General features: G+C 37.9%; 4 protein-coding genes across 5 annotated transcripts in view; 3 read left to right on the top strand and 1 right to left on the bottom strand.

Annotated features, from left to right (window-relative positions):
* The window catches only part of LOC144958175 (uncharacterized), a 128,889-nt gene that overhangs the window by 46,302 nt on the left and 58,057 nt on the right, over positions 1 to 24,530 (top strand). The window lies entirely within an intron of this gene.
* The window catches only part of LOC144958180 (sulfotransferase 6B1-like), an 83,762-nt gene that overhangs the window by 33,048 nt on the left and 26,184 nt on the right, over positions 1 to 24,530 (top strand). The window lies entirely within an intron of this gene.
* LOC144958176 (uncharacterized) lies at positions 22 to 12,033 on the top strand. The gene is made up of 4 exons (XM_078889956.1): positions 22 to 131; positions 2,791 to 3,403; positions 4,589 to 4,643; positions 7,161 to 12,033. The coding sequence occupies exons 2-4, from the start codon at positions 2,957 to 2,959 to the stop codon at positions 8,057 to 8,059; spliced, it is 1,401 nt and encodes a 466-aa protein (XP_078746082.1). The 5' UTR covers positions 22 to 131; positions 2,791 to 2,956; the 3' UTR covers positions 8,060 to 12,033.
* Positions 11,101 to 11,595, bottom strand: LOC144957633 (uncharacterized). The gene has a single exon (XM_078888977.1). The coding sequence runs from the start codon at positions 11,593 to 11,595 to the stop codon at positions 11,101 to 11,103; it is 495 nt and encodes a 164-aa protein (XP_078745103.1).

Here is a 24,530-nt window from a genome sequence, read left to right as displayed (position 1 = left end):
AACTACCTGGTTAAGCATCTCAAGTTTTAGATCAGTCTCGTCGAAACGAAAGGTTGGCCCCAAAATTGTTTTCGTTTAGAATAAATTGTCTCCTTAATAAGTTAGCCAATATTATTTTTTTATACTCATTGGTAAGTTGTATCGATTAAAGAATTTAAAATAAAATTGTCATCAAGTGCTCCGTTTAATGATGGAAATTTAGTGAGACTACCTACGATGTTTAGTTATCCAAAAAGTTTTAAAAGCTCACACTCACAATTGCCGATGATTGGCAGCCGGATAACGTACCGAGAGACAAAACTATAGATAGTTCGACGTTGACGTCACTCAGGTCTTAGTTATTGTTTTTATTTTTGCCATCCGCGTTTATGAGTAATTCTCACTAAACTGTATTAAACCAGACTATAAACGATCATGATTACACATTGTGTGTTGGCCATTTATAATGGACGGATTGACTATTCTCACCCCGGATGAGAATAAAAAATCGATCGAGCTCTCACCCCCTGGATGAGAGTAGAGGTCCTCGCCACTTCTCGCTATTCTCACCCCTGTTAACCAACATGTAGGGAGGGTAGGTAGCCTAGCCTAGCCGCCACCCCTTCTCGCTATTCTCATCCCGTATTACTCTATTAGAGAGAGAGAGAGAGAGAGAGAGAGAGAGAGAGAGAGAGAGAGAGAGAGAGAGAGAGAGAGAGAGAGAGAGAGAGAGAATCCTGTAGACAGATTTCCAACAATGATTCCCATATCTCAAGCCAGCCAGTCTACATTTTAAATGCACGACATATATGTTCACCCTCCTTACGTCCAGTACCAGGAGAGATTTGATGATCAGGTGAGAGTAGTGAGGAAGGGAGGGAGGGGGGGGGGGGGGAGGGGGGGTGCTAAGCTGACCCTACACAGGGATGAGAATAGCGAGAAGGGATGGCGGCTAGGCGAGGCTATCCTCCCTACCTTTTGGTTCATAGGGATGAGAATAGCGAGAAGGGATGGGGGCTAGGCTACCCTCCCTACTTGTTGGTTAACAGGGATGAGAATAGCGAGAAGGGGTGGGCTGCATGTTCACCCTCCTTACGTCCAGTGCCACTAAAAGTAGTAACGAGAGAGATGATGATGATCAGATGAGAGTAGTGAGGAAGGGGGGGGGGGGGTGCTAAGCTGACCCTACACAGGGATGAGAATAGCGAGAAGGGATAGCGGCTAGGCGAGGCTATCCTCCCTACCTGTTGGTTAATAGGGATGAGAATAGCGAGAAGGGACGGGGGCTAGGCTACCCTCCCTACCTGTTGGTTAACAGGGATGAGAATAGCGAGAGGATGGGGGGGGGGGGGTGCTAAGCTGACCCTACAGAGGGATGAGAATAGCGAGAAGGGAGGGGGGCTAGGCTAGGCTACCCTCCCTACCTGTTTGTTACAGGGGTGAGAATAGCGAGAAGGGGCAACTACCTCTATTCTCATCCCGGGGGTGAGAGCTCGATCGCTTCTCTATTCTCATCCCGGGGGTGAGAATAGAGGCAGCCTATAATGGATGGCAATGTTGTTAACTTCTTAGCCAAGCGTATACTATCTATATGTAACCTTGAATGTTTATAGCCTGATTAATACGATTTAGTGAGATCTACTCATAAAACCGGCTGGCGAAAAACAATAGGTGAAAGTCAATGGCGTCAATTTCGTTCTACCTATAGAGTATCCCTGACATATGTGAACAGGAAGTACACTGTGTGCACATATTTGCAGGTCATGGACAATAATATTTTGCGTTGATTTGAGGTGTTTTTCCATTACAACAATGGGCCTATAACAATTCGGGGTACCAGACCTGCAAATAAGTGCACATCGTCATGAAATCCACCAACTATTCTATTAGTATTAGTGAGTTAAATTCCCATGCCCATAGCTCCATGTTCTTTCAGTGGGCAAAGAAAAAAAATTTTTTATCAAAAATTTTTTTATAATAAATCTACTTAATTTTTTTTACTGGCGCTGATTTGATCTAAATGTGTTGCAAGCGCTGTAAACCCCTTAAAAACAAACAAAACAATCATATTAAATTTTTATAAACTACTGTCATTACCAGGCTTTTTATCACTGACGTGATATTCATGAATGTAAACTGTAGTCTGAATTCTTTATTTAAGAGGCCACAAAGAAGTGGAAGATGAACATGTATTATATATATGTATAAGATATTGTTTGTAAAAGTACACAGGTACAAATGTTCATTTTCAACAAAGATCCAAGTGAGTCCACGATTTAAATCTCAGACTAGATACAGAAGTACATTTCTTCTATCATCTACCTCTGTTCCCCCTTTTATCTAAGTCTAAGCCTGTCGTATTACTTTTCCTGGCATTTAAATGACCCAAGTCTGTTGCAAATGCCATTAGGCCTTTAAAAACAAACAAAACAATCACTTAGGTTCTTTCAAAACTTGCAAAACTTAGTATGTTATTATAAGCTGTTTGGCATGTTTTATGAAATTAATCTGGCAAGCCTGAAAAAAAGGTCTGGGGAATTTAAATTTGGGCCGCCTTCTTGTTATAGCTAGACATAGATTTCAATGAGAGATTTGATTAATCCCAGACATGGCCTATAGTAATGGATGATTAGACACCGCTAGCCTTTTCAAGACGAAAAGAACAAAGACCAATGAAAGACACTTGATGCTTACATGACCTATTGTTACCTAAAGCACCATCAGACTAGCATAAAAACAAAACAAGCACTCTTTGACATATTTTCCATTTTCTCATACATTTCTTGTTGTGTGTGTTTTTTCTCTCTCCAGTGTCTTTCCTTACATCCTGCATCCTTATAAAATTGAACCTGACAAACATGAGTGGCTTTCACATGAAGATTTCACACATTCCAAGTCTTCACATTCAAATGCTGGATTGGAAGATGTAGCGACAGAGGATTCCATTCCATCATTTACTGACGCCCTTGAAGATCTAATGGAGACAAAAAGATCACTAGAAACCTTATGCCAGTCTTCTGATGTTGGTTTTAAACTTGAATCGGGAGAAGATGAAAATATACCAGAGTCTCATTCACAGACCATACAAGTCAATGTTAAACTTGAAGATGAAGACATCAAAGCAGAGAGTTCCTCTCTCGTTCATTCACAATTCAGAGATGTCAATATTAAACTTGAAGCTGTAGACATTGAGGTAGAAAAGTCTTCCCACAATTATTCACAATTCTCTGGTGTAAAGGTTCTACCTCAAGATGACATCAAAGCAGATAACTCTTCCCATACCTTTTCACAATTTTATGATGTCCATGTTAAACTAGAAGATGAAGGATCACAGAGCATTAATGTCAGTGATAAGATTAAACTTGAAGACACAATAACACCAGAGCTTACTTCTGTGACGTCATCACTGGGGATACACTGTCAGGTTAGAGAATATCCTTTTTGTTTACATGCGGTCCCTGATAATGATGATGATGATGATGATGATGATGATGAGGGTGATGATGATGATGATGATGCTGGTGATTAAAATGATGATGAGGGTGATGATGATGGTAATGACAATGAGGGTGATGATGGTGATGAGGGTGATTATTGCAAAGTAGAAAGTAACAGATTGAACCCAGGATTCTACCAATTTCAATTTTTATTAAGAAAACTGAACTCTTTGTCATTTCTCTCTGTACTCGTCAGTCTGTGACCATTTTCATTCCATTAGTCAATGCTCTTCTGCATGTCAGCAGATTCTAATGGTGGTCACACTATTATGTTATGACGATCGACCCAATCAGTAAATATTTCACCGCATTCGTGCACCGTTGCAAACCCACCCGGAAGTTTTGTCACAACACTCCATTCAACTAGATGTTCTGCGGTTTCGGCATGCCAGATTTCTGCTCGCATCGCATTACTGCACACTATTCCTGGGTGACGTAATTTTTTCTTTACAATATGTCTCCATAACTGTGTGCAAGGTTTGGATAACTGCTCGCTCTGCTTTGAGCATCTCCTACTTTTCTCATCAGATATTTTTACAACCAGTGTAAATAAATGACAATGGAAACGCATTTTCACACATCATGATTTATCAGGGACATGCGATAGTGCCGTAAGGTTGACACAAAGGCTAATTACGTGTTAATATATAGTAAATCTCCGTCATTCACCAGACCACATGAGGTGTCATAATAATATTAAGATCATTAGTAAGAGTTTACACACGGCTAACCTTCATCATTCGTCAGGTCATGCAAGGTGTCATAGTCCATGATAGTTAACACCACTCAGCCATCGCATCGTGTCTCCTTATGTATTAAATCTTCACAGCTGCACGCTCTTTGTCGACAATGTTCTACCTCACCCATCATATTTCTGTGTTATGACCATTGTAAATCATTGTGTTAGATCAAGACTAATCATATATGGTAAACCTAATACACTCCAAAATATCTGGCAAGGTATGGTGCCAGTCCCTCTTTGTTTACAAAGTTTGTTGTGCACTGTGGCCACAATGTGTTGACACTAAAAGTAGCTGACCTGAAAAAGGTCAAACTAATCTGTAGTTTCGTGCTATCTTTTAATTTTATTCTGTTTTCTCTTCATTTTTCAGGAACCCTGTTATGCCAACAAAGGAGACCAGTGTTGTAAAACAGAGGGCCTCAGCGGTATGATCTTTGCTTTGTACCCAAAAGATAGCTAGTACGATTATTCACTGTTTTATGTGGCCCTGAGCAAGCCACCTCTCCCGAGCGCAATTTTCGGCACTGATCTGTAGCTAACTCCTGGGTTATTTCAGTCTTCTCTTGGAATAGACACTATGACAAATCTCCTCTTGAGGACGAATAAAGAGAGCTTTATTTACTTTATTGATTTGTTGAGGGAGATTAACAGTATACACAACATGTTACAAGGGCTTGATGTGTGTGTGTGTTGGGTGGGGGGGGGGGGGGGCTGCTGTATCATAACATTTATTAACCTTCCTAGCCAACCTTTAGCAAATCATGGCATTGAAATTAGAATGAATGGTGAAGTGATAAGGATAAACAGAGAGGGGTTGGTCATGTGAAACAATGATATAGTGTGTGAGCATGTGTGTGTGTCTGTATATGTGTCATAATGTATTCACACACCTGCAGTATAGATAGATACACACATACGTAACTGTTGATGTCACAATAAATCACCAGTCGTGAAAATCACCAGTGACATTTAAAAAGAAAATTAATTAATCTTTTTTTTTTTTACATTGGCTGTGTGAAATTAATTTGAGGAAACCATGTTCAAGGCAAAAATTAGGTTTACAGGGATGTAAATCTTTCAGAATTTTTCTGAATTCAGATCATTTCAATTTAGAGGAGGGGGGGGGGGGGGGGGGTTCAGAATAAAATATATAAAAGTAGTAAAATAATTTATTTTTGAAAAACCTTCTTATTAAATAAATACTACAACAATATAGAATGGTGCATATAGGCCCAGACATGGCAAGCACTTTCTGTATACACAGAAACACTCCACTAACTGTTTTGAACGGAAGTGGTTATTTCCACTACAAGCGCAAGTCTTCGTTATTCACAGGCCATGAATTCAGACAGAAAATTTCTGAAGCAGTTATAGAGGTCCTACAGAAAAAAAAATTCTGAAATTTTGTTCAGTAAATAGCCATCGTGGCTACACAACGAACTCAGTGTAAAAACATCATTACAACAATCTATAGGTGTTTATTGGAGTGTGGCGGTCTTTGTGAATTTCTTCTTGGTTTAAACCCGAAGCTAAGTTGATAATTTTAGAAAATTGTTGTTTTTTTTTACTGTTGCATATGTTTGTTTTTATTTGATGTTGCACTGATTTCTCCTGTTTTGACTTAGAATTCTAAGTTCTCTCAAGTTCTCATTCTCATATTCCTGACTAAACTAAGTTAGATAAGTAACTGTGGTCGTTGTAGTTGTAGGGGTAGACAAGTCATGAGATTACTTTGCTGTAGTAATGACCCTTCATCCAGATCAGATCTGTCCTTAGCTTTCTTCATTAGTGCTGGGCTATCCATCCTTCTCCATTCCTTTACATTGTTGTTACTTTTTCATTTGTTTGTTTAATTTTCTATTGCATCATTGATTTGAGATTCTGATTCTTAGAATAGATTTTGGCCATCCAATCAGTTATAAGTAGAGTTAGACTTAGGAGACTGAGCTTACAATATAATCAATTGGACATCAGGTGATTTTTTAACTGAGATTTATCAACCTTTGTTATATTTATATGTTCATCAGTTTTCTTCGCTTCCTCTTTGTAGTTATAAATAGACTATGAGAAATACATACACAACTATTTCCTTTTGTTTGAACCATTAATTTAGTAAAAGGCAGTGTGCGAGTTGTTTCAGAATTTTTTGTCATTTGCCATTTACATCCCTGGTTCTAGGAAAGAATGGAATGATAACAAAGAATAATAAGGGAAACATATGAGACATTTAAATGAGTTCGAGGAAACTGTGCTGGAGTGCTAGAGAAAATAATGCTCAATGTACATCTTATATTTTATATCTATAGTTCCAGTTTTTTTTCCTCTCCCAGGCCTTCCAATTTATAACTAGCCAATGACAATCAGAGCATAATGAGTGATATCATAGTCGTCCATAATTAGTATTTTCGTACAATTTTGGTGGTAGTGAAAAGACATCCAATGCAATGTCAATATAATTGGTCACTTATGACTTTCTGTGGTCCTATCCATCAGAATTAGAAATAGAAGTGTTGACAATAGTCCAGTCTCACTCCAGTGGTGACATGAAATTCAGGAAATATTTTCCTTGATGGATGACGTGGCAGGAGAATTCTTTGTACAGCATTCTAAATATGTCAACTACTTCTTTGGAATTCCATCCATAAGGCTGGAGAACGTTCTAGATTGCCATTAGTATTATTAATATTATTGTTGTTGTTGATATTATTATTCAGACTTGTAAATCCTCCCAGTTTAATCAGAATTACGACTCACCAGTTTTGGTCAACAATCCATCCACCAACTTTCTTCCAATGTTATGAATATATAAAAATCAATCTTCTATGTTAGGTATAGTTACAATACACACATATTTAATTCTTTAATTGGGGATATTTTATCACTTCAATAGATTTCTAAGTTATTGTTTTGTGGAGGTCAGAATACTCTTATCTATTTTCCAGATAACAACAACGATGTTGACAGCTGTGACCAGTCTTCGAATGATGGACTTCATGAAGACATCCAAATTGAAATTGACGTAGATGAAACTACAGACATAGGTGTGGAATGGCAAGAGCCTGGCATTGATTTCCAGAACAATCATGATACAACTTTGGAACATCTTCCCACTAATCACAATAGACCAGACCAAAGATTTGACTTCAGTGAAATAGATGAGCCTCAAGTTGATACGAAATCTCAAAACACTACAAATTCACAGTTGCAAAATCACTCAAGACTCCAAACTGGAGAACGATCATATAAATGTGTGACCTGTGGAAAGTCATTTCTCTCTAATTCAAATTTACAACAACACATTAAAATTCATACAGGAGAAAAGCCATATAAATGTGAGACTTGTGGAAAGGCATTTATTAAGAATAATCAATTAACACAACACATCAGAACACATACAGGAGAAAGGCCATATGCATGTCTGACCTGTGGAAAGGAATTTACTCAGAATTCAGTTTTACAACGACACATTAGAATTCACACAGGAAAAAAACCATATACATGTGTGACTTGTGGAAAAACATTTACTCAGAATCCTCATTTACAACGACACATCAGAACTCATACAGGAGAAAAACCATATAAATGTGTGACTTGTGGAAAAGCATTTACTGAGAATTCACATTTACAAGACCACATCAGAACTCATACAGGAGAAAAACCATATAAATGTGTGACTTGTGGAAAGGCATATACTCAGAATTCAGTTTTACAAGGTCACATGAGAACTCATACAGGAGCAAAACCATATAAATGTGTGACTTGTGGTAAAGCATTTACTCATAATTCAGGTTTACATCGACACATCATAACTCATACAGGAGAAAACCATATAAATGTGTGACACGTGGAAAGGCATTTACTGAGAAAACCTCTCACCATTGTCATTCATCAGGCCCAGACCATGATGACCCATGACCTCCACATAGCCCAAGTTGTCAATGACCACCTTTACATTAGGGTTGGGCAAATATGCACTTTTTCTCAGTTTTTCAAAATTTTCCTGTGTTTTCTATGGCCAAATTTAGTGTAGATTATGAATCTGGTGAGTTTTTTTGAAAAAAAAAATTTTTTAGGTTGGTTCAGAGCATTTTTTCAAAATGGCCGCCATTTTCAAGGCCGAAAGTAGAAAAAGGTCTATAACAGAAAAAGTATTAGGGTTAGTAACTTGATTTTTGTGGCAAACTATATGTTTTTGGGGTCAAGAAAACCAAATATCACATTATTTTTATAAATTGCACGCTACAATATTGGTTTAGAGCCATTCCACTGGCTGAAAGAGAAAAAAAATGACTATATTTTTTTTTTAAAAACTTGAATTCTCCAAGAACTGCATGAAGTCAGAAAGTTTGAGACACATAACTTATGTAATTAAAACATACATCCAATATAAATTCACTCTAACAAAAAAATAACAATTGAACAGAAGGAAAACAAGCTTTAGTTTTATTTAATTGAAACTGTTTCTTGGGGATTTAACATTTACAACCAACTAATGCATTAAACGTTCATCAGATTATTTTTTAGAGAACAGAATTCAGCAATGACTCAACATCTTCATTTACTTCATTTACTGGTGCAATTGCATTTCTTATGGATGTACACAGTTCATTTTTTGTGAATTTTTGCATTATGTACTTTCCATTTTGTTTTACACGCCTCATCTGGCGAATATGTGGACTAGTAGTGAGCCGCAAATATCCAATCTCCAAGATCAGTTGGGTGTTATTCAATTGCTCAAGAAGTTCAATGCAGCCAGGGTGATTGGTCCACCATGTTTTTTGCACTGCTCAAGAGTATTCAAAGTTTTCCTAGTTTTTTCTAACTTCAATTTTTCTTTCTTAATGAGGGAATTTTTTTGGTTGCCTTTATTGTTTCTACAAAGTCTTTTTCAAGTTTTCGAACTTCAGAAGTCTGTTTAGAACATCTGGCCCAATAACACTCTTGTCTTTTTCCATGTTCAGGCAAATCTTTGAATGAGGAGTCTATTAGAAGTCCATTTGTCACAACAATGTTCTTCTTTGAATGAGTTTGTACTGACGTGCTTCCTCCTGCGACTTTCACCCTGTGGTCAAATTTGGAAAATTCTGACTCGCATCCTAAATTTGTCAGTGGTGCACTTCCCAACTTGATGGTATCAACATTGCTGTTCTCCTCGTTTCTAAAATAAGGAACCATATTGATTTGTCTCTCCACAGATTCAATCACTTCTCCTAAACATGCAGCTTCTAACTTCTCTATACCATTTGGGCTTGTTTCTTCAATTGTACACTGTATATCTTTTAAGAGAAAGAGTTTCTGATCAAAGAAGGTCTTTGCAGATGACCAACTTCTCTCTACATTCTTTTGACCCTTTTTGTCAATGCCTAGAAACTCCATTAAGGGAAATATAATAAGCTCTCCAACTTTCACATATATTCTGGCACATGCAGTGAACCATTCGTTTTGTATAAATGTGGCCACGGCTAGAACAAGCTTGTTGCTGTTAACATCTACGACAGCCTCAAAAAAGTCTTTAATGTAGTCATGGTGGCTGATAAAAATCTTTGCAAGTTCAGCAATACGACCAAACCTGTTACTAACAAAGCCTTTGAATGTGTTAGAAAGTTCAATCTTATTAGATTCTAGCCATAACTTGTATTCATAGTACAGTGAGACAGTATGTGAGGCGTGACTTGGAGAGAGCAATTTTGGAATGGCAATTAACCCAAGCGTGTGTATGGAAGAACCAGGTGATTTGAAAATCTCCTCACCAGCAGAGAGTTGCAGGATTTTTTGGATGCCTACCATTTGCTCTGTGTTTTTGAAAACCTTATCTATTGCATTGTCTATACACAAAATTATATGAGCACAGCATTTCAGTCTTTTCTCATCATCCACACCTAAGTTTTCCAAAAGAACATCCAAATCAGAACCTCTGTCTGACATCCAAAAATCTATATGGCTCTTTAAGTCCTCCACAGAACAATCAGCTAAAATGGAAAGACACTTTAACTTATGATTATAGGCAGCCGCTCCATCATCCCCAGTATGACTAAGATTTTCAATATACCCAGTTGTGAGAGTTTTTTTGGGTTGACAATTACCTTTCATGGTTATATGGTCTGTTTTAATGTCATATGTTTTATGACCAGCTGCCTTTGTTGTGTCATCAAGTCCCACAGTAACAACAGATTCTTCATCGTTCAAAAGTTGTTGAGCTACATACTTGAGACTCATATAGGATGCATCTTCTAGGTATCTCATTATTGTTCTTCGACTTGGTAGAGTGAAAGCAAGATCTTTCTTACACTTTCGCTTCTTTTTCTCATTCTGATCCCTCTCACCCCCCTCCTGCTGCTCCTCCTCTTCACTTGATGAGTAAGTTTCATCATCTTTATCATTTTCGGTACATTCATCTTCATGCTTATTTTCTGGCATTTCCCAATCCTGATGAAATACAATGTTAGCAACATTCACCATTATTTTGCAAACTTCCATTGTTGAACATGAGCTCTCACTTTGACACTGAACAAGACATCGTATCACACTTTCATTTAATGCTTTAGAGGTGTTTCTTATTTTAACCTTCGGAAATGTTATGGGAAAATCTTGGGAATTTTTTTCTCTATTCATACTCATATGTTCAAAGGTATGTTTTGATGAGGATGCGTTTACTTTTGTTGGGTCTGTAAAGAGTCTTCTCTTTGAATGAAGATTAAGGTTCCCAGAGTCAATACTCTCACCTATCACTGAATTTAGTAACTCATTTCTATTTATTTCTTTCTGTTCATTCTCATCTTCACACTGTTTGAAGCGTTTCTTTTGAACTGAGTCCTCTCTGGACTGCTTTCTCTTTTTCATTCTCTCCCAGTCTTTGGGTACAGTGTTGGTACACATTAACTTTTAACTCCCAAAACAGTTATCTTGGTGAAAATCAATATCTTCTTGTGTCATCTTTACTCCAAAGTCTTCTTCCATTTGCTTTTGGAAAGATGCATCATTACATCGTATGTCATATGCATTTTTTGTTAGTGAATCTCTGAAGTTTTCAGCATTTTCACACCATTTCTCAGTCTTGATCTTCTTTGAATTTTCATATTTTCTTAAGGCGTTAAATTTTTCATAATCTTTCTGGATTCTTTGTGCAACTGCAGGCTCTTTCATAGGGTAGACATTCTTTGTAATCCAGTCTCTTCTTAACTCATTTGCTACCATTTTACTGGCATCAGCACGGCTGTATGATTTGATACCTTTGGTAGTTTTGCATAATGCCAACATTCGACCAATAACAATATGGCCAGCGGGTAAGCTTGCAGTTGGTGTGAACTCATAAAGTTCTTTAAATGTTTTTCCAAACAAATCCTTTTTTGCTTCATTTCTTGTAGTTACGGCACTCATCTTGATGGCTGATTTTCATTCATCTGAAAGTCAACAAGACATTGTTTACACATTTTGAAATGTAATTTTGAGTAATTAGAGTTGCTTCCCTTGAGTGATTTAAAAAATGGACTGAGTAATATAAATGGAACAAATGTTATTCTGTAACAAATTTGAAGTAGACAATCAAGATGACGATGGGTGACCTTGACTTGACCTTTGACCCTATTCTTTTCCCCTTTTTTCTTAGAAAAGACAGAAATTGCTCATTTTAAAGACCCAAATCACTCATTTTCTATTTTATGTCACCAGAATCGTATTCTCCTTTCAAAAACAGGTTAAGACATGTGTCACACTTGTACATTTGGTTAAGGGGAAAAAAATTTATTTAAGAAATTGTTAAAAACGGCGGCCATCTTGGAAATTATGATGAGTCAATAAAAACTGAAATTTTGAACCGATTTTAATTTTGTTTTTTGGTTTCTGTGTTTGGCTTCACCTGTTCTTTACATTTAGCATAAAAAGCGTCTTTTAAAGGCATTATCTAAAAAAAATCAAAATTGGCCTAAAAAATCGGCCATTTTGCAAAAAAATGCTCTGAACCAACCTAAAGAATCATTTTTTTCAAAAAATTTTTCCAGATTCCTATTCTACACACTATTTGGCATTAGAAATCACTGGAATTGAAATTTCGACCCAGATTTGCCCAACCCTATTTACATTCATATAACCCTTGTTGGTGTTACATTAATAAACAAATCAATATGAACATTTATATTGTGATTTTCCACAGATTTACCATGCTCAATGCCCATCACAATCTTTCAATTTCCCCCCCCCCCCCCCAAGCAGGCCAAATGGAGCTATATTTTTCATTGCATACAGTACTAGTCAACTGCTAGGCAGAATTTTATATCAACACTCTTACAATATCGTTCACTGTAATATGTTCAGCGCTGGAAGGCTGCTATTCACAAAGCTCTCAAATTTTTAGTGTTATTTCTATATAGGATGAATTTTATTTCATACTCAGCGGATCTCTTATGACTGTGCTAATTTTGGTAAAATTTTTGTCGATTTTAAGCAATTAATTTAGCGATAAATTAAAGTTTTGTAAATTTTTACAAAGATTTTAACAGCTCTACAGGCCAGATTTATTTACAACTGGCGTTGATTGGAAAACTTTACCATTGTCAATACATGGTTTACAAACCTCGATAGAAAGAAGTGGACATGGGTGGCCTTTATAAAAATCAGATAGACTTTATTCTGGTCCAACATCAATTCAGAAATATTATGTGCAGAAAATGACGTCAAGCTTGAAGTATCTAAGTTAAAAATTGGCTGTTTTGTGAAAATAAGACATAGGCCTGGGGTGCAAAGTCACCCCAGGGACTGAAATAGTGTTTAATACATCATCATCATCGTCACCGAGCTTTGGACCATTCCACAGAACGCCGCTACATGTTTTCAATCCAGCCACTGAGGATGAAGTGTAGTCGGTCATTTTAGATAGCCCATCAAAATATTGTGACTTAGTAGACCCCATCCCAACTAGTATTCTTAAGACTTGTGTTGAAGAACTGTTACCAACAATAACTGAACTTATAAATAATTTGTTGGTCTCCGGAAGTGTCCCCGACTCGTTTAAACGTGCCATTGTTAAACCACTATTAAAGAAGATCTAAATGTAAACAAACTGAAAAATTACAGACCTGTCTCCAACTTTCCATATCTATCCAAAGTGCTTGAACGCATTGTGTTAAAAAGACTATTGTATCACATCCATCTAAATAATTTAAGTGAAAATTTCCAATCTGCTTATAAATCACACCATAGCACCGAAACTGCCCTTTTAAAAGTATGCACTGATGTTCTTGATAGTATTGACAAAAATCATGTCTGTTTATTGACTATGTTGGACCTTTCGGCTGCATTTGACACCATTGATCATGAGATATTAAACGATTAGAAATTACTTTTGGAATAAGAGACACTGCGCTTAGTTGGTTTAAATCCTACCTAACATCAAGATGTCAGTCGGTTCTGATTGATGGCGCAGTATCACAAACATTTCCTCTAAATTACGGCGTTCCGCAGGGGTTTGTCCTTGATCCTGTTATTTTTACTCTTTATACTCAACCTCTTTCGGATATTTTTGTTAAAAATAAATTAATGTCTCATTTCTATGCTGATGACACTCAGATCTATGTAAGCGATATCCCTTGTAATATCCCATCATTGATTACCCGTGTTGAAGACTGTATTAGAGATGTTAAATGCTGGATGGAAATTAACAAGTTAAAGCTGAATAATGAAAAGACAGAGGTGATGGTGTGTGGTAGAAAAAGTGTTTTGAAAGATGATTTTCTGAAGTTTACTCTAAATATAAATGGGTGCACAATTAACCTCTCAACGTGTGTGAAAAACCTTGGGGTAATGCTAGATCAACATATGACTATGCAGGCACAGTTTGATTCTCTATGAAGTTTGACAATAGGCTTAAAAAGAATTGGGTCCGTTAGATATTTCCTAACAAAAGAAGTAACATGCAAACTAATAACATTTTTCTTACTATCTAAAATAGATTACTGTAACTCGTTGATCTCGAATGTAAGCAATGATAAAATATCACGCCTGCAAAGTATCCAGAATGCGGCTGCTAAATTGATTTTAAGAAAAAAGAGAACATCCTACTCGTTGCTACTTTTGTATGAGCTGCATCGGTTACCAGTTAAAATGAGAATCGAATTCAAACTAAAAGTATTGTGCTATAAGTGCCTTAATGATCAAGCACCATTGTATATTACTGAATTTTTAGAAACTTATAAGCCAACGAGGAGTCTACGCTCTGCACTAGATTCTACAAAATTAATAGTTTCAAATAAATATAACTATACATTTTACGGCCGCAGATCGTTCAGTCACGTCGGACCTTCCATCTGGAACTCTCTTCCTAAAAGAATAAGAGAAGCGAAGTCCTTATCAATACTTAAATCAAAGTTAAAACACCATCTCTTTGTTAAAACACATCTTGATTAATGCATCTTTGTAATTTGACTCCAATATGAATGTTAATTTAATGTTATTATATCATTATTTTATATTATTTCCGTATTTGACATAGCATGTGGATGTATTATAACATATCTTGTATTAATGACTTTATGTTTAGTTATAACATTGTTGTATAATGATAATATTATGTTGATGTTGCTCCACACACAACATACAGGTCTCTTTTGTATGTGTGCAGAGTTATTTCAGTACACTGTGCACAGGGACTTAGTTACAGGCTAAAGTTTATAAAAATTTGAAGTGGGACTTTTCCCCCCAGGCCGGGTGAAATGTCCCACCTCCCAGGGTAAAAAGTCCCAACCCAGTGAAAGCTAATTTAGCCAAGAAAATTATGATCAAGAAGTAAGATGTTGTCAATTTGTTCATTATGACAACATTTTTTGTCATTAAAACCTGGTAATGATTTGTATGTAAGTTTCATCGATCATTATTCTCCTGTTTAATCAGGTTTCACTTCTCCATCCATGGAAAACTTTTTTTTTTTTGCAAAACCTCTTCATCTGAAATATTTTATTAACAAAAGGGAATACATGACATTGAAATCAAGTGTAGTAGCAATTAAAAAAATTAAAAATGTACATTACAGGGAATGTTGGAACTTTGAAAAAAAATATCAAAGAAAGACATTCGATAAGGCTCAGCTGGGCTAGTCTATTGAGCATATTTCACGATATCATCTTTAAACACGTGTCCACTCTTCGTTCTTTGGGTACCGGTCACATCAGATTTGCACAGCTTTGTAATAATTTGCTTTTTGTGGACAGACCAGATCTCCTCATTGGAGAAATTAATAAATTTGTTCTTTACTTTTTCACTTTGTTTGAGGAATTCAATTTCGAAGTCCCCGTCCTCATCCATAGCACTTTTCACGATCCCAGTGTAGAATACATTGCCCTTCTTTCCTTCGCATCTAAAGAACACAAAGTCTTCCAGCTTGAGGAGGGACATGTCCTGTTCTTCCATAGAGGAGGAAAGGAGGGGGCCTCGTTCAGGTCTTCTTCTTGAACCTCAACGTCGTCCTCTTTGTTCAATTTGTCTGCTTTTTCCAGAATTGAATCAAGGGCACAGTTAGCCTCATCATCACTCTCAGAGTCATATTGCAGCCTTTTTCTCTTCGAAGCCACTTCTGTTTCAACAACCAAAGACTGTTGATAGTAGCCTGGTCGCTTCTGGGGTCAAAGTCAAAATAGTTGACTTAACTGTTTTCCGTTGTTTTTTCTCCTCTGGGCGAGCTGTTGCTTTGGGGAAGGGACAAATTTCTTTCGGCGATACAAAACCTTTGCTGATAGATTTTTCAGCATCGGTTGTTGCAGTTCCAGAGCTCATTGATGGCTGGTTTAGGGTCGCAGGAGCAGGTTGTGGTCGATCTGTTGAAAATGTTGGTAAGAACTTGTCGTCAGAGAAAATGTTCCTATCTGTGGGAAAAATCCCGGTTGCACGAAAGCCAGCTGTGATATTTGCTGGGGTGAAAGCCTTTGGGAATGCATAAGATATAATTTGAGGCACAGTGTGGATGGACATCTGTTTGCCAGTATTTTGTGGATCCTTGCACCACCTGTTGACGGCGTAGTCGTAGAGGTCTGAAATGGCCCGTAGACAGAAACATCCAGGGGCTGCATCTGATGCGAGCAATGTGGCGGAAATGAGAGCAGGGTGATGATGTTTTCCTTACAAAAAGCAATAACATTCTCACCACAATGCGAAACATGGTTATCAAGAATCAACAGCACTGGATGCGCAGCTGATGGTTTAGCGTATTTCTGAAAGTGCTGCAGAAAACGCAAGAAGTTCTCGGATGTCATCCACCCTGAAGCTTTGGGTGAGAGTCGCAAAGGGATCCTGGTGGGGCAGTTGTTGACCAGTGTTCTTGTACATTTACTCGTGGAAAAATAAGGTATGGGGGCATGCTGTTGCCAAGGGCATTCACTGCCCCACAGAGTGCGACCGTACATCCCTTTTCCTGAGAGACCACAGACCCGACACGTTTTTCTCCTTTCCTCGCCAGCTGTCGTTTGGGCTTCTGAACCGTGGAGCATCCTGTCTCGTCGATATTCCAGATACACTGTGGTGCAAACTTATGCGCTGCTATTACATGTTCTAGATTGTCAAAGAATGTATTCACATTGGTCTTGTTGAACGCTTGCATTCTGTTTAATGTTGTCGCTTCGGGTTTCGCAAACTGAGACTGTCTTTGTTGCGTGTTCTGAATCCATAGAACCAGTCCCTCCTGCAGCCCTATTGGCAGTCCATGATTCTGGGACTGGAATTTGATTCTTAACAGCCACCTCATAGGCTAATCCTCGAATGTCTTCCAGCGTGAGTCCATAATAGATGGAGGAGGCTTCCAGAACATACTGGAGAATGATCTGCTCTTGGTCATCTGTGAAGATGCGCTTCTTCTCTGAGCCATAGCCGAAGCAGCCACTGTCGATGCTACCTTCAGCCCTGTGTAGTTTGACATAGCGTTGCAGCGTCTTATAGTTGATATCAAACTCATCTGCTGCTTTTCGGGAAGACATTCCCCCAAGCACGGCCGCCACAGCTGATGCCATCGTGTCTTTCGTGAAGGAGCCCCTCGTGGTTGTTCGGACGTAGTTCCTTGGCATAGTTCTGGGGAAATAAACAAAATGTGTGAGTTTACCATTACAAATTATCATCATCACTACTCCCTATCATAAAAATGGAAGAATGGAAGCCATGAAACTTCACAGTTATGATTATTTTATTACTTTTAAAAAATCTTTAAAAACATATCTTTTTAGATTATTTTTAGAGTAAAAGTCCCCTTGTCTTTTGGTACAAGTGTTTATGAATGAGTGTATGAATGAGCGCCTAGAGCCTCTTGGGATAGGCGCAGATAGAAATCATATTTATTATTATTTATTATTATTATTATTATTATTATTATATTATTATTATTATTATTATTATTATTATTATTATTATTATTATTATTATTATTATTATTATAATTATTATTATTATTATTATTATTATTATTATTATTATTATTATTATTATTATTATTATTATTATTATTATTATTATTATTTATATGTTTATATAGACATCCTCAGGTGTTGCAGCAGCCTGGGGTGAAAAGTCCCAGTGGGACTTTTTCCCCCAACACTGGGACTTTTCACCCCGATAGGGGGTTGGCCTGATTTGCAGCCAACTGTGCCAATATGAATACCAGCATTAGTGTAAAACATGTCAAGAGTTATGCAAAAATGGCCATAGAGTCACATCACAAATGCATACATTAATTGAATCAAAAATAAAAGAATACTCACAAATTCTGATGAGGGTAGATTTGCACTTTTTGCTTCAGATGAACAGGTGGTGGCAGCTATCTCTCAAAGATGGAGAGGGAAAGAACGCTTGTTATTGCAAATAGGCCAACAACTAAATATACCATATTTTTCAAAACAGAAAGGCCAAAAAATTATATCTAAGGGCCAAAACCTCCTTGGGACTTTTCACCCCTGGGACTTTTCACCCCGGTCTCCCCTATGTATAATGTTTCATTTGTATAATAATGTCACTGTATTATTGTTTCGCGCATTGAGCATCACCCAGTAAATGATAATAATAATAATAATGATAATAATAATAATAATAATAATAATAATAATTTAAGAAAAAAATATATTGTTCCATAGCTTCATGTGCATTAAAAAAATCTTTTCAGGTATTTAGATGTTGATTGTGACAATTTTAGTGATGTTTTTTGTGGCATAAATCGGGAAGGGGGGGGGGGGGGGGGGGGCCCTTTCCTGGAGGGACAGATTAGGGCCGCTGATGATTTACTGTGACATCGGCAGTTATGAATGTACATGCTATGTCATGTATACAATGTGATGCAGTCACTCATACACTCCGTTATTGGTTCACATAGCCGACACCTCTCTGCTTATTCTTTTCACTCCGCCGTTCTTTCTAATTTCAGTGCAACCCCTCCCACCACCCCCCCCCCCCCCCCCCACACACACACACCTCAACCCCTTGTAACATGTCATTACACATCAATAAAGTAAATAAAGAAAAAAGAGTTCCATTTATTCATCCTTAAGCGGAAATTTGTTTAATGGTCTATTCCAAGGGAAAACTGAAATTACTCAGGTGTCAGCCGTAGCGCAACGGCGCAAATTGAGCAAGAGAGAGAGGGGGCTTGCTGAAGCAAAGATCATTCCTCTCTCTCTCTCTCTCTCTCTCTCTCTCTCTCTCTCTCTCTCTCTCTCTCTCTCTCTCTCTCTCTCTCTCTCTCTCTCTCTAAGTAGTGCCGCACGGGTTTTAGTTCTCGAGAACAGGAACACAGCTCGACCAGGAACATTTACTAGGAACATACACCATGAACATGTTCATGGTCATGTTCCTTTCATGTGTCAAGTGTCAACTTAAAGATGTGATTTGGTGAGGAAGGGTTCAGTCTACGGGCGAAGAATGAGACGAGGAGGTGGGGATGGGCGGACGTTGTTATTGTTATGATGTGTCCGTGTATGCATGTGTGTGTGTGTGTGTGTGTGTGTGTGTGTGTGTGTGAGGGCGCGCAAACCAGCCTAGGTACCTCCCTCCTCCCTCTCAGTCTGAACCTCTCGTCTGTGGTTGGAACCACCTACAACACGAGTACGCACGCCGTACTGGATATGACTGATACGAAACTCTTCGACCGGAACGATCGCGAATCGCTTCAATTTGGACCAGGAACAGGAACAACGCCACCAGGAACACAATCCGAACATGAAAATGGAAACGTTCCGAATGCCCGGCAGTCAAGGACATTGCCGGCAGTATTTAAAAGGCGAAAATTGCGAAATGAAAGAAAATGAACAATAAAGTAATAAAGTGCTCGAACTACCTGGCTCAGCATATCAAATTTTAGAATCAGTCTTTTCGTTACCGAAAGATTGGCCCCAAAATGTTAAAAGATAAAACGAAGTGGTTATTTGTACTACCACTACAAATAGCGAAAACTACCGCTTTTCACTATTTGTACTCCCAGAACTCTTAGGTGTTTAAAGTTGCAAACCACCGCTCCTTTACCTATTTGTAGGATAAAGTTTAAAGCTATTCAGAGAACAGCTGGTAGAATAAAGAGGGATTACAGGTTATGCAAAGACAATGGCATACAAACAAAAATGAGAGAAGAATTTGAAAATGCACTCATGATACAAAGCCAAAGTGAACCTGATAACGAAAAATGTGAAAAACAATTTGATATATTCCAAAAGTGTGTCAAAGCAACTGCAGAAAAGCATTTACCAATAGCTCAAATAAACAGCAAAAAGGAATGGATGACAAATGAAATTCTAAACCTATTTGAAGAAAGACGAAAATGCAACAGAGAGTCTGCAGAATACCAAACATTGAACAACCACATTAAATCCAAATGCATCGAGGCACACGAGAACTATCTAGACTGGAAATGCTGCGAAATCGAAAGAGAATACAAACCCAACCCCCAACAAGCTCACCAAAGAATAAAAGAACTATCAGGGAAAAGGAAAAGCAAAGCAGCAAGAAGTTGTATCCAAAACAAACAAGGGAACTGCTATTTGAAGAACAACATATAGAAAGCCGATGGGTAGAATACATAGGCGAACTGTACAATGATCCAAATAGAAATGAACCACCACTGAAATTCAAAGAACCATTAAGCGGACCAAACATCACCAAAAGTGAAATTGAACATGCCATGGAACGAATGAGGGATGGTAAAGCAACAGGCCCTGATGAAATATCTGTAGAGGTATTAAAAAGCCTAGGAGATCTAGCAATTGATGAACTTCACATATTATTCAACAATATATACAATACTGGGAAAATTCCAGAAGATCTCTGTAACTCTATTTTCATAGCAATACCAAAGAAAGCAGGTGCAGTCAGATGCGAAAATTTTAGAACTATAAGTTTAATAAGCCACATCAACAAAATACTGTTGCGTATAATTATCAACAGGCTAAGGAATAAGATTAACCCCGAAATCGCAGAAGAACAATATGGATTCCAACCTGACAGAAGGACAAGGAACGCAATATACCTCCTCCGTGTTTTAAGTGAAAGAGCTATACAGGCTCAGACCCCACTATACCTCTGTTTTGTCGACTACAAAAAAGCTTTTGATAGAGTACGCCACGAAGAAATACTAAAACAACTGCACTCCATTGGCGCTGATGAGAAAGACCTCAGACTCATGCAAACATTATACTACACCCAGCAGGCATCTATCAAAATCGGAAACTCTACAGGAAATTCCATTCCTATTAAGAAAGGAGTCCGTCAAGGGTGTGTTGCCTCACCAGATCTGTTTAATCTATACCAAGAAACAATCATGAGGGGCATAAATAATATGGAGGGAATAAAAGTAGGAGGTCACAACATAAATAATATAAGATACGCAGACTATACGGTACTCATTGCAACATCAGAAATCCAACTTCAAAAGATTGTTGACAAAGTAGTAGTAGATAGTGAAGCCAAGGGAATGGAAGTGAATATCACCAAAACGGAATGCATGGTAATACAGAAAAACCCCGAAAACAACAACACCTGCAATATAACGATTCACGGCGAGCAACTTACCAACGTAGAAAGTTTTAAATACCTAGGTTCAATAGTGACAACAGATGGAAGATGTAACCGAGACATACGAGCAAGAATAACTCAAGCCAAACAGGCCTTCATGGACCTGGGAAACATTTTGAAAAACAAACAGATGTCGTTCGGGATTAGATTCCGAGTCTTGAAGTGCTACGTGTGGCCAATCTTGTTATACGGATGCGAAAGCTGGACTACAAATGCAGAAACACAAAAGAACATTGAAGCTTTTGAAATGTGGTGCTTGAGAAGGATGCAGAGAATATCGTATACTGCACACAAAACGAACGAAGAAGTGCTAAAACAAACATACCAACAAAGGAAACTAATGCCCTTAATAGTGGATCGACAACTATCCTTTTTCGGACACATAGTAAGGAAAGATAAGAATGAATACCTGGCAAGTTGTGGAAAAATACCTGGTAAACGCGCCCGGGGGAGACAAAGAAAAACACTCATAGACCAACTGAAGGGCTTCACCAACCTAACAATCCAAGAGCTGTTTGAAAAAGCAAGAGACAGGGAGGAGTGGAGAGAGATAATTCATGCAGTATCCGAAGCCTGGACCAGGCATGGAACCTAGAAGAAGAAGAAGCTACTCCCAGCACTCTTATGCGTTTAAAGTTGCATTTGTGAGCTTTCAAGGACCAGCCGAACCGCCTCCACTTTTCGCGGTCTTTCTTTGAGAAGTGTGAAGCAAAAAAAAAAAAAAAAAATGGCCCTCTCGGTAAACGAGACATTCTCATCTTTTCTCCAATTTGAAAACATTCGAAAATGAGAATAATGTACTTTTTATTAAAAAGTCAACAAAGAAGGTAAGTAAACTAGATACGACAATTTTTTTCCTTAATTAAGTGGCAATCTTTCTCGTCATTCTCACTCTAACTCTATCAATAATAGGAATAGGAAAATATGTGACCAAAACACAGCAACCCAATGGATAATCAAGTATAATTATAATTCAGAAACGGCCTCAGATACAACTTTGAAAATTTTACATGTGGTAATTCAACATCTCTGTAATACATTGCAAACAGAAAAAAAAATTATTTATTGAGAGAGAAAGGTATAGTTTAGAGCTGAAATCAAGGAAAAATAGACCACGACATGCAAATGAATGACCTATTGGAATTTTGGAAAAGTCGACAATTAAATATTTATTCACATGTAGATAGACCAAATACACCACTGAATTGGCGTCATTTCGTTGTTCACTTTGAACTTTTCAAAATGAAAATAGACCTCATAAAAGCAGAGATATGGATTGATAAATGTTTGAGGTGGTGTATTAATGTTTAAAATGATCGAAAATAGGCGATTTTAAAAACTTCCGCTCCCCCGTTCCCCGAAAATGGACAGACCTCCGTCAAAGGATGAAAAACGTCAAAATCAGCAGTGAAAAATCAATCGGAAAAAAAAGGAAGAGAATTGTAAATTATAAAATGAATGCATGGACATGAAAACGCCAATTAATTGAATAATATAAAACAAAAATAACTTCCATAAATGGAATATATTGTAAGATATAAAGATGTAAAGTTTTGATGTGGATTGACGAAGTTATCTCTCAAACGCAGCAGACGACAGGAAGTGAATCAGTCTAAGAAAATGGCAGCTTTTGTAAACAATCGAGGCCAAATAACTTGTTTTTTGGGGAGCTCTAACTTTTGAGTGCAAACATATTTTGCTCTGAAATTTTCAGAGAAACTAGAGAGGTGGGCCTTTGGCCTACCAACCTCCGCTGCACGTCCAACTCGCCTTGAGCATGCATTCACGTAAAATATAAAGATTTTTTTTTAAAACCTACCTCTGTTTCAAAAACTAGCATCTTTCAACTTTCTAAGAAACATTTTGATTTTTCAGAACTTTAGTTCGTTAAAAAATACCGGCCAATCTGACCCGTTGAGTCGAATGAAAACGAAATTTTGTTGTTTACACGGTTCAAAGGAAATGCCGTAAATAGCTTTCATGGACTTCCTGTGTTGTTTTTACAGTGTCACGTGACCGTTTTGAGAAATTTGTCGTCTGCTACAAATAATTAGACCGGTAGGGGGTAGATATTTTCGTTCGAGCAGAGAAAAAGTGAGTATTATTTCTTGTACTTGTAGAGAGGCCTAGGGTCCACCAGCAGTCAAGTTGATTGAATGAAAGAAAAAAGGCCTTTTTTATCCGCCGCCACCACCATCGTGAGAGTGGAGGGTGAGGGGGGGGGGGGGTTGCATGAAGACGAAAGGGAGACGTGTCGCTTGGTGACCTTGGTGACGTAGAGATGCTGGCAGGTGCTCTTAACCCCTTAACAGCGAAGCAATTTTTTTTGCTTTCAGATAATAGTTTGCTTTTATCTTTATCATTGTTAACAAGGAATACAGCGTTTCCACAAAGAGAGCAGTCAGAAAATCGGTACTTTTTATTCTTCATGCAGGCTAGAACTTTTCCACATGCCATGTGATAAGAAGTCAAAACATGATCAGATTTATATTGTTTTTCTCCTCTGGATACACGTTTATGCTCGTCGGAGAAGTATTTCATAAGGGCGTCCGCCATTGTTCCGATAGTTTCGAACCAGTTACTAAGTTACTAAGCGTCATTATGACGGAAGTGACGTCACGACTGTTGAAGCCTATTATTGCCGCTGTCGTCGACGACCCATAGCCAACCAAAGTGCATCCCTATCACCTGACGCAATCAGCCCGTAGCTATCGTTAACTCAAAATTATTTGGTTTTTGCACTCCTAGTGAGTTGTCGTTAGTAGTGCTCATGGAATCAAGTGGTCCCATTGGTTGAAACATTGAATACAACTCACGATTTGTTTTCCATTGTGGCCAAAGACTGGTCTTTTGACGTCAGGTTTTGGTCAGTGTCAGTCTATAAGTTAACAATGGCTACAATCAGCCCCGCAGATTCTGAGCACTCCGTGGCCTTTGGAAACAAAAGGCCTGATACTGCCCAAAAATGACGTCATAAAAGAAGACGATGATCACCAAACGAAAGTAAAAAGTGGGTTGTTGTTAGACGTGCTCGATGAAACAAAGGATTTCATTGGTTGAGCTATTGATTACAACTCACAATTAGCTTTTCCCCGTGATCTTCGTCTTCTTTTATGACGAAATTTTTTGGTTATTATCAGGTTTTTAATTGGATTCAGTGGTCTGATTTCACGTCGCCCAGCAACGGCGGCCATCGCGGTTCTAAACAAAGAAAATTTTACTTTTTATTCTTCATGCTAGCCAGAACTTTTCATATGTCTTGTGATCAGAATGTATAAAAGTCAAAACATGAT

This window comes from Berghia stephanieae, chromosome 12 (genome assembly GCF_034508935.2).
Source record: "Berghia stephanieae isolate SIO BIC M18660-M18661 chromosome 12, UCSD_Bste_1.3, whole genome shotgun sequence".
Lineage (NCBI taxonomy): Eukaryota > Metazoa > Mollusca > Gastropoda > Nudibranchia > Aeolidiidae > Berghia > Berghia stephanieae.
This window is presented reverse-complemented; position numbering and strand designations above follow the sequence as displayed.

Excerpts from the sequence above, each read along its gene's own strand:
- LOC144958176 (XM_078889956.1), top strand. The coding sequence starts at position 2,957 with ATGGAGACAAAAAGATCACTAGAAACCTTATGCCAGTCTTCTGATGTT. Across the intron at positions 3,404-4,588 it reads CACTGGGGATACACTGTCAG|GAACCCTGTTATGCCAACAA; the intron begins GTTAGAGAATAT and ends TTCATTTTTCAG. Across the intron at positions 4,644-7,160 it reads TAAAACAGAGGGCCTCAGCG|ATAACAACAACGATGTTGAC; the intron begins GTATGATCTTTG and ends TCTATTTTCCAG.
- LOC144957633 (XM_078888977.1), bottom strand. The coding sequence starts at position 11,595 with ATGAGTGCCGTAACTACAAGAAATGAAGCAAAAAAGGATTTGTTTGGA.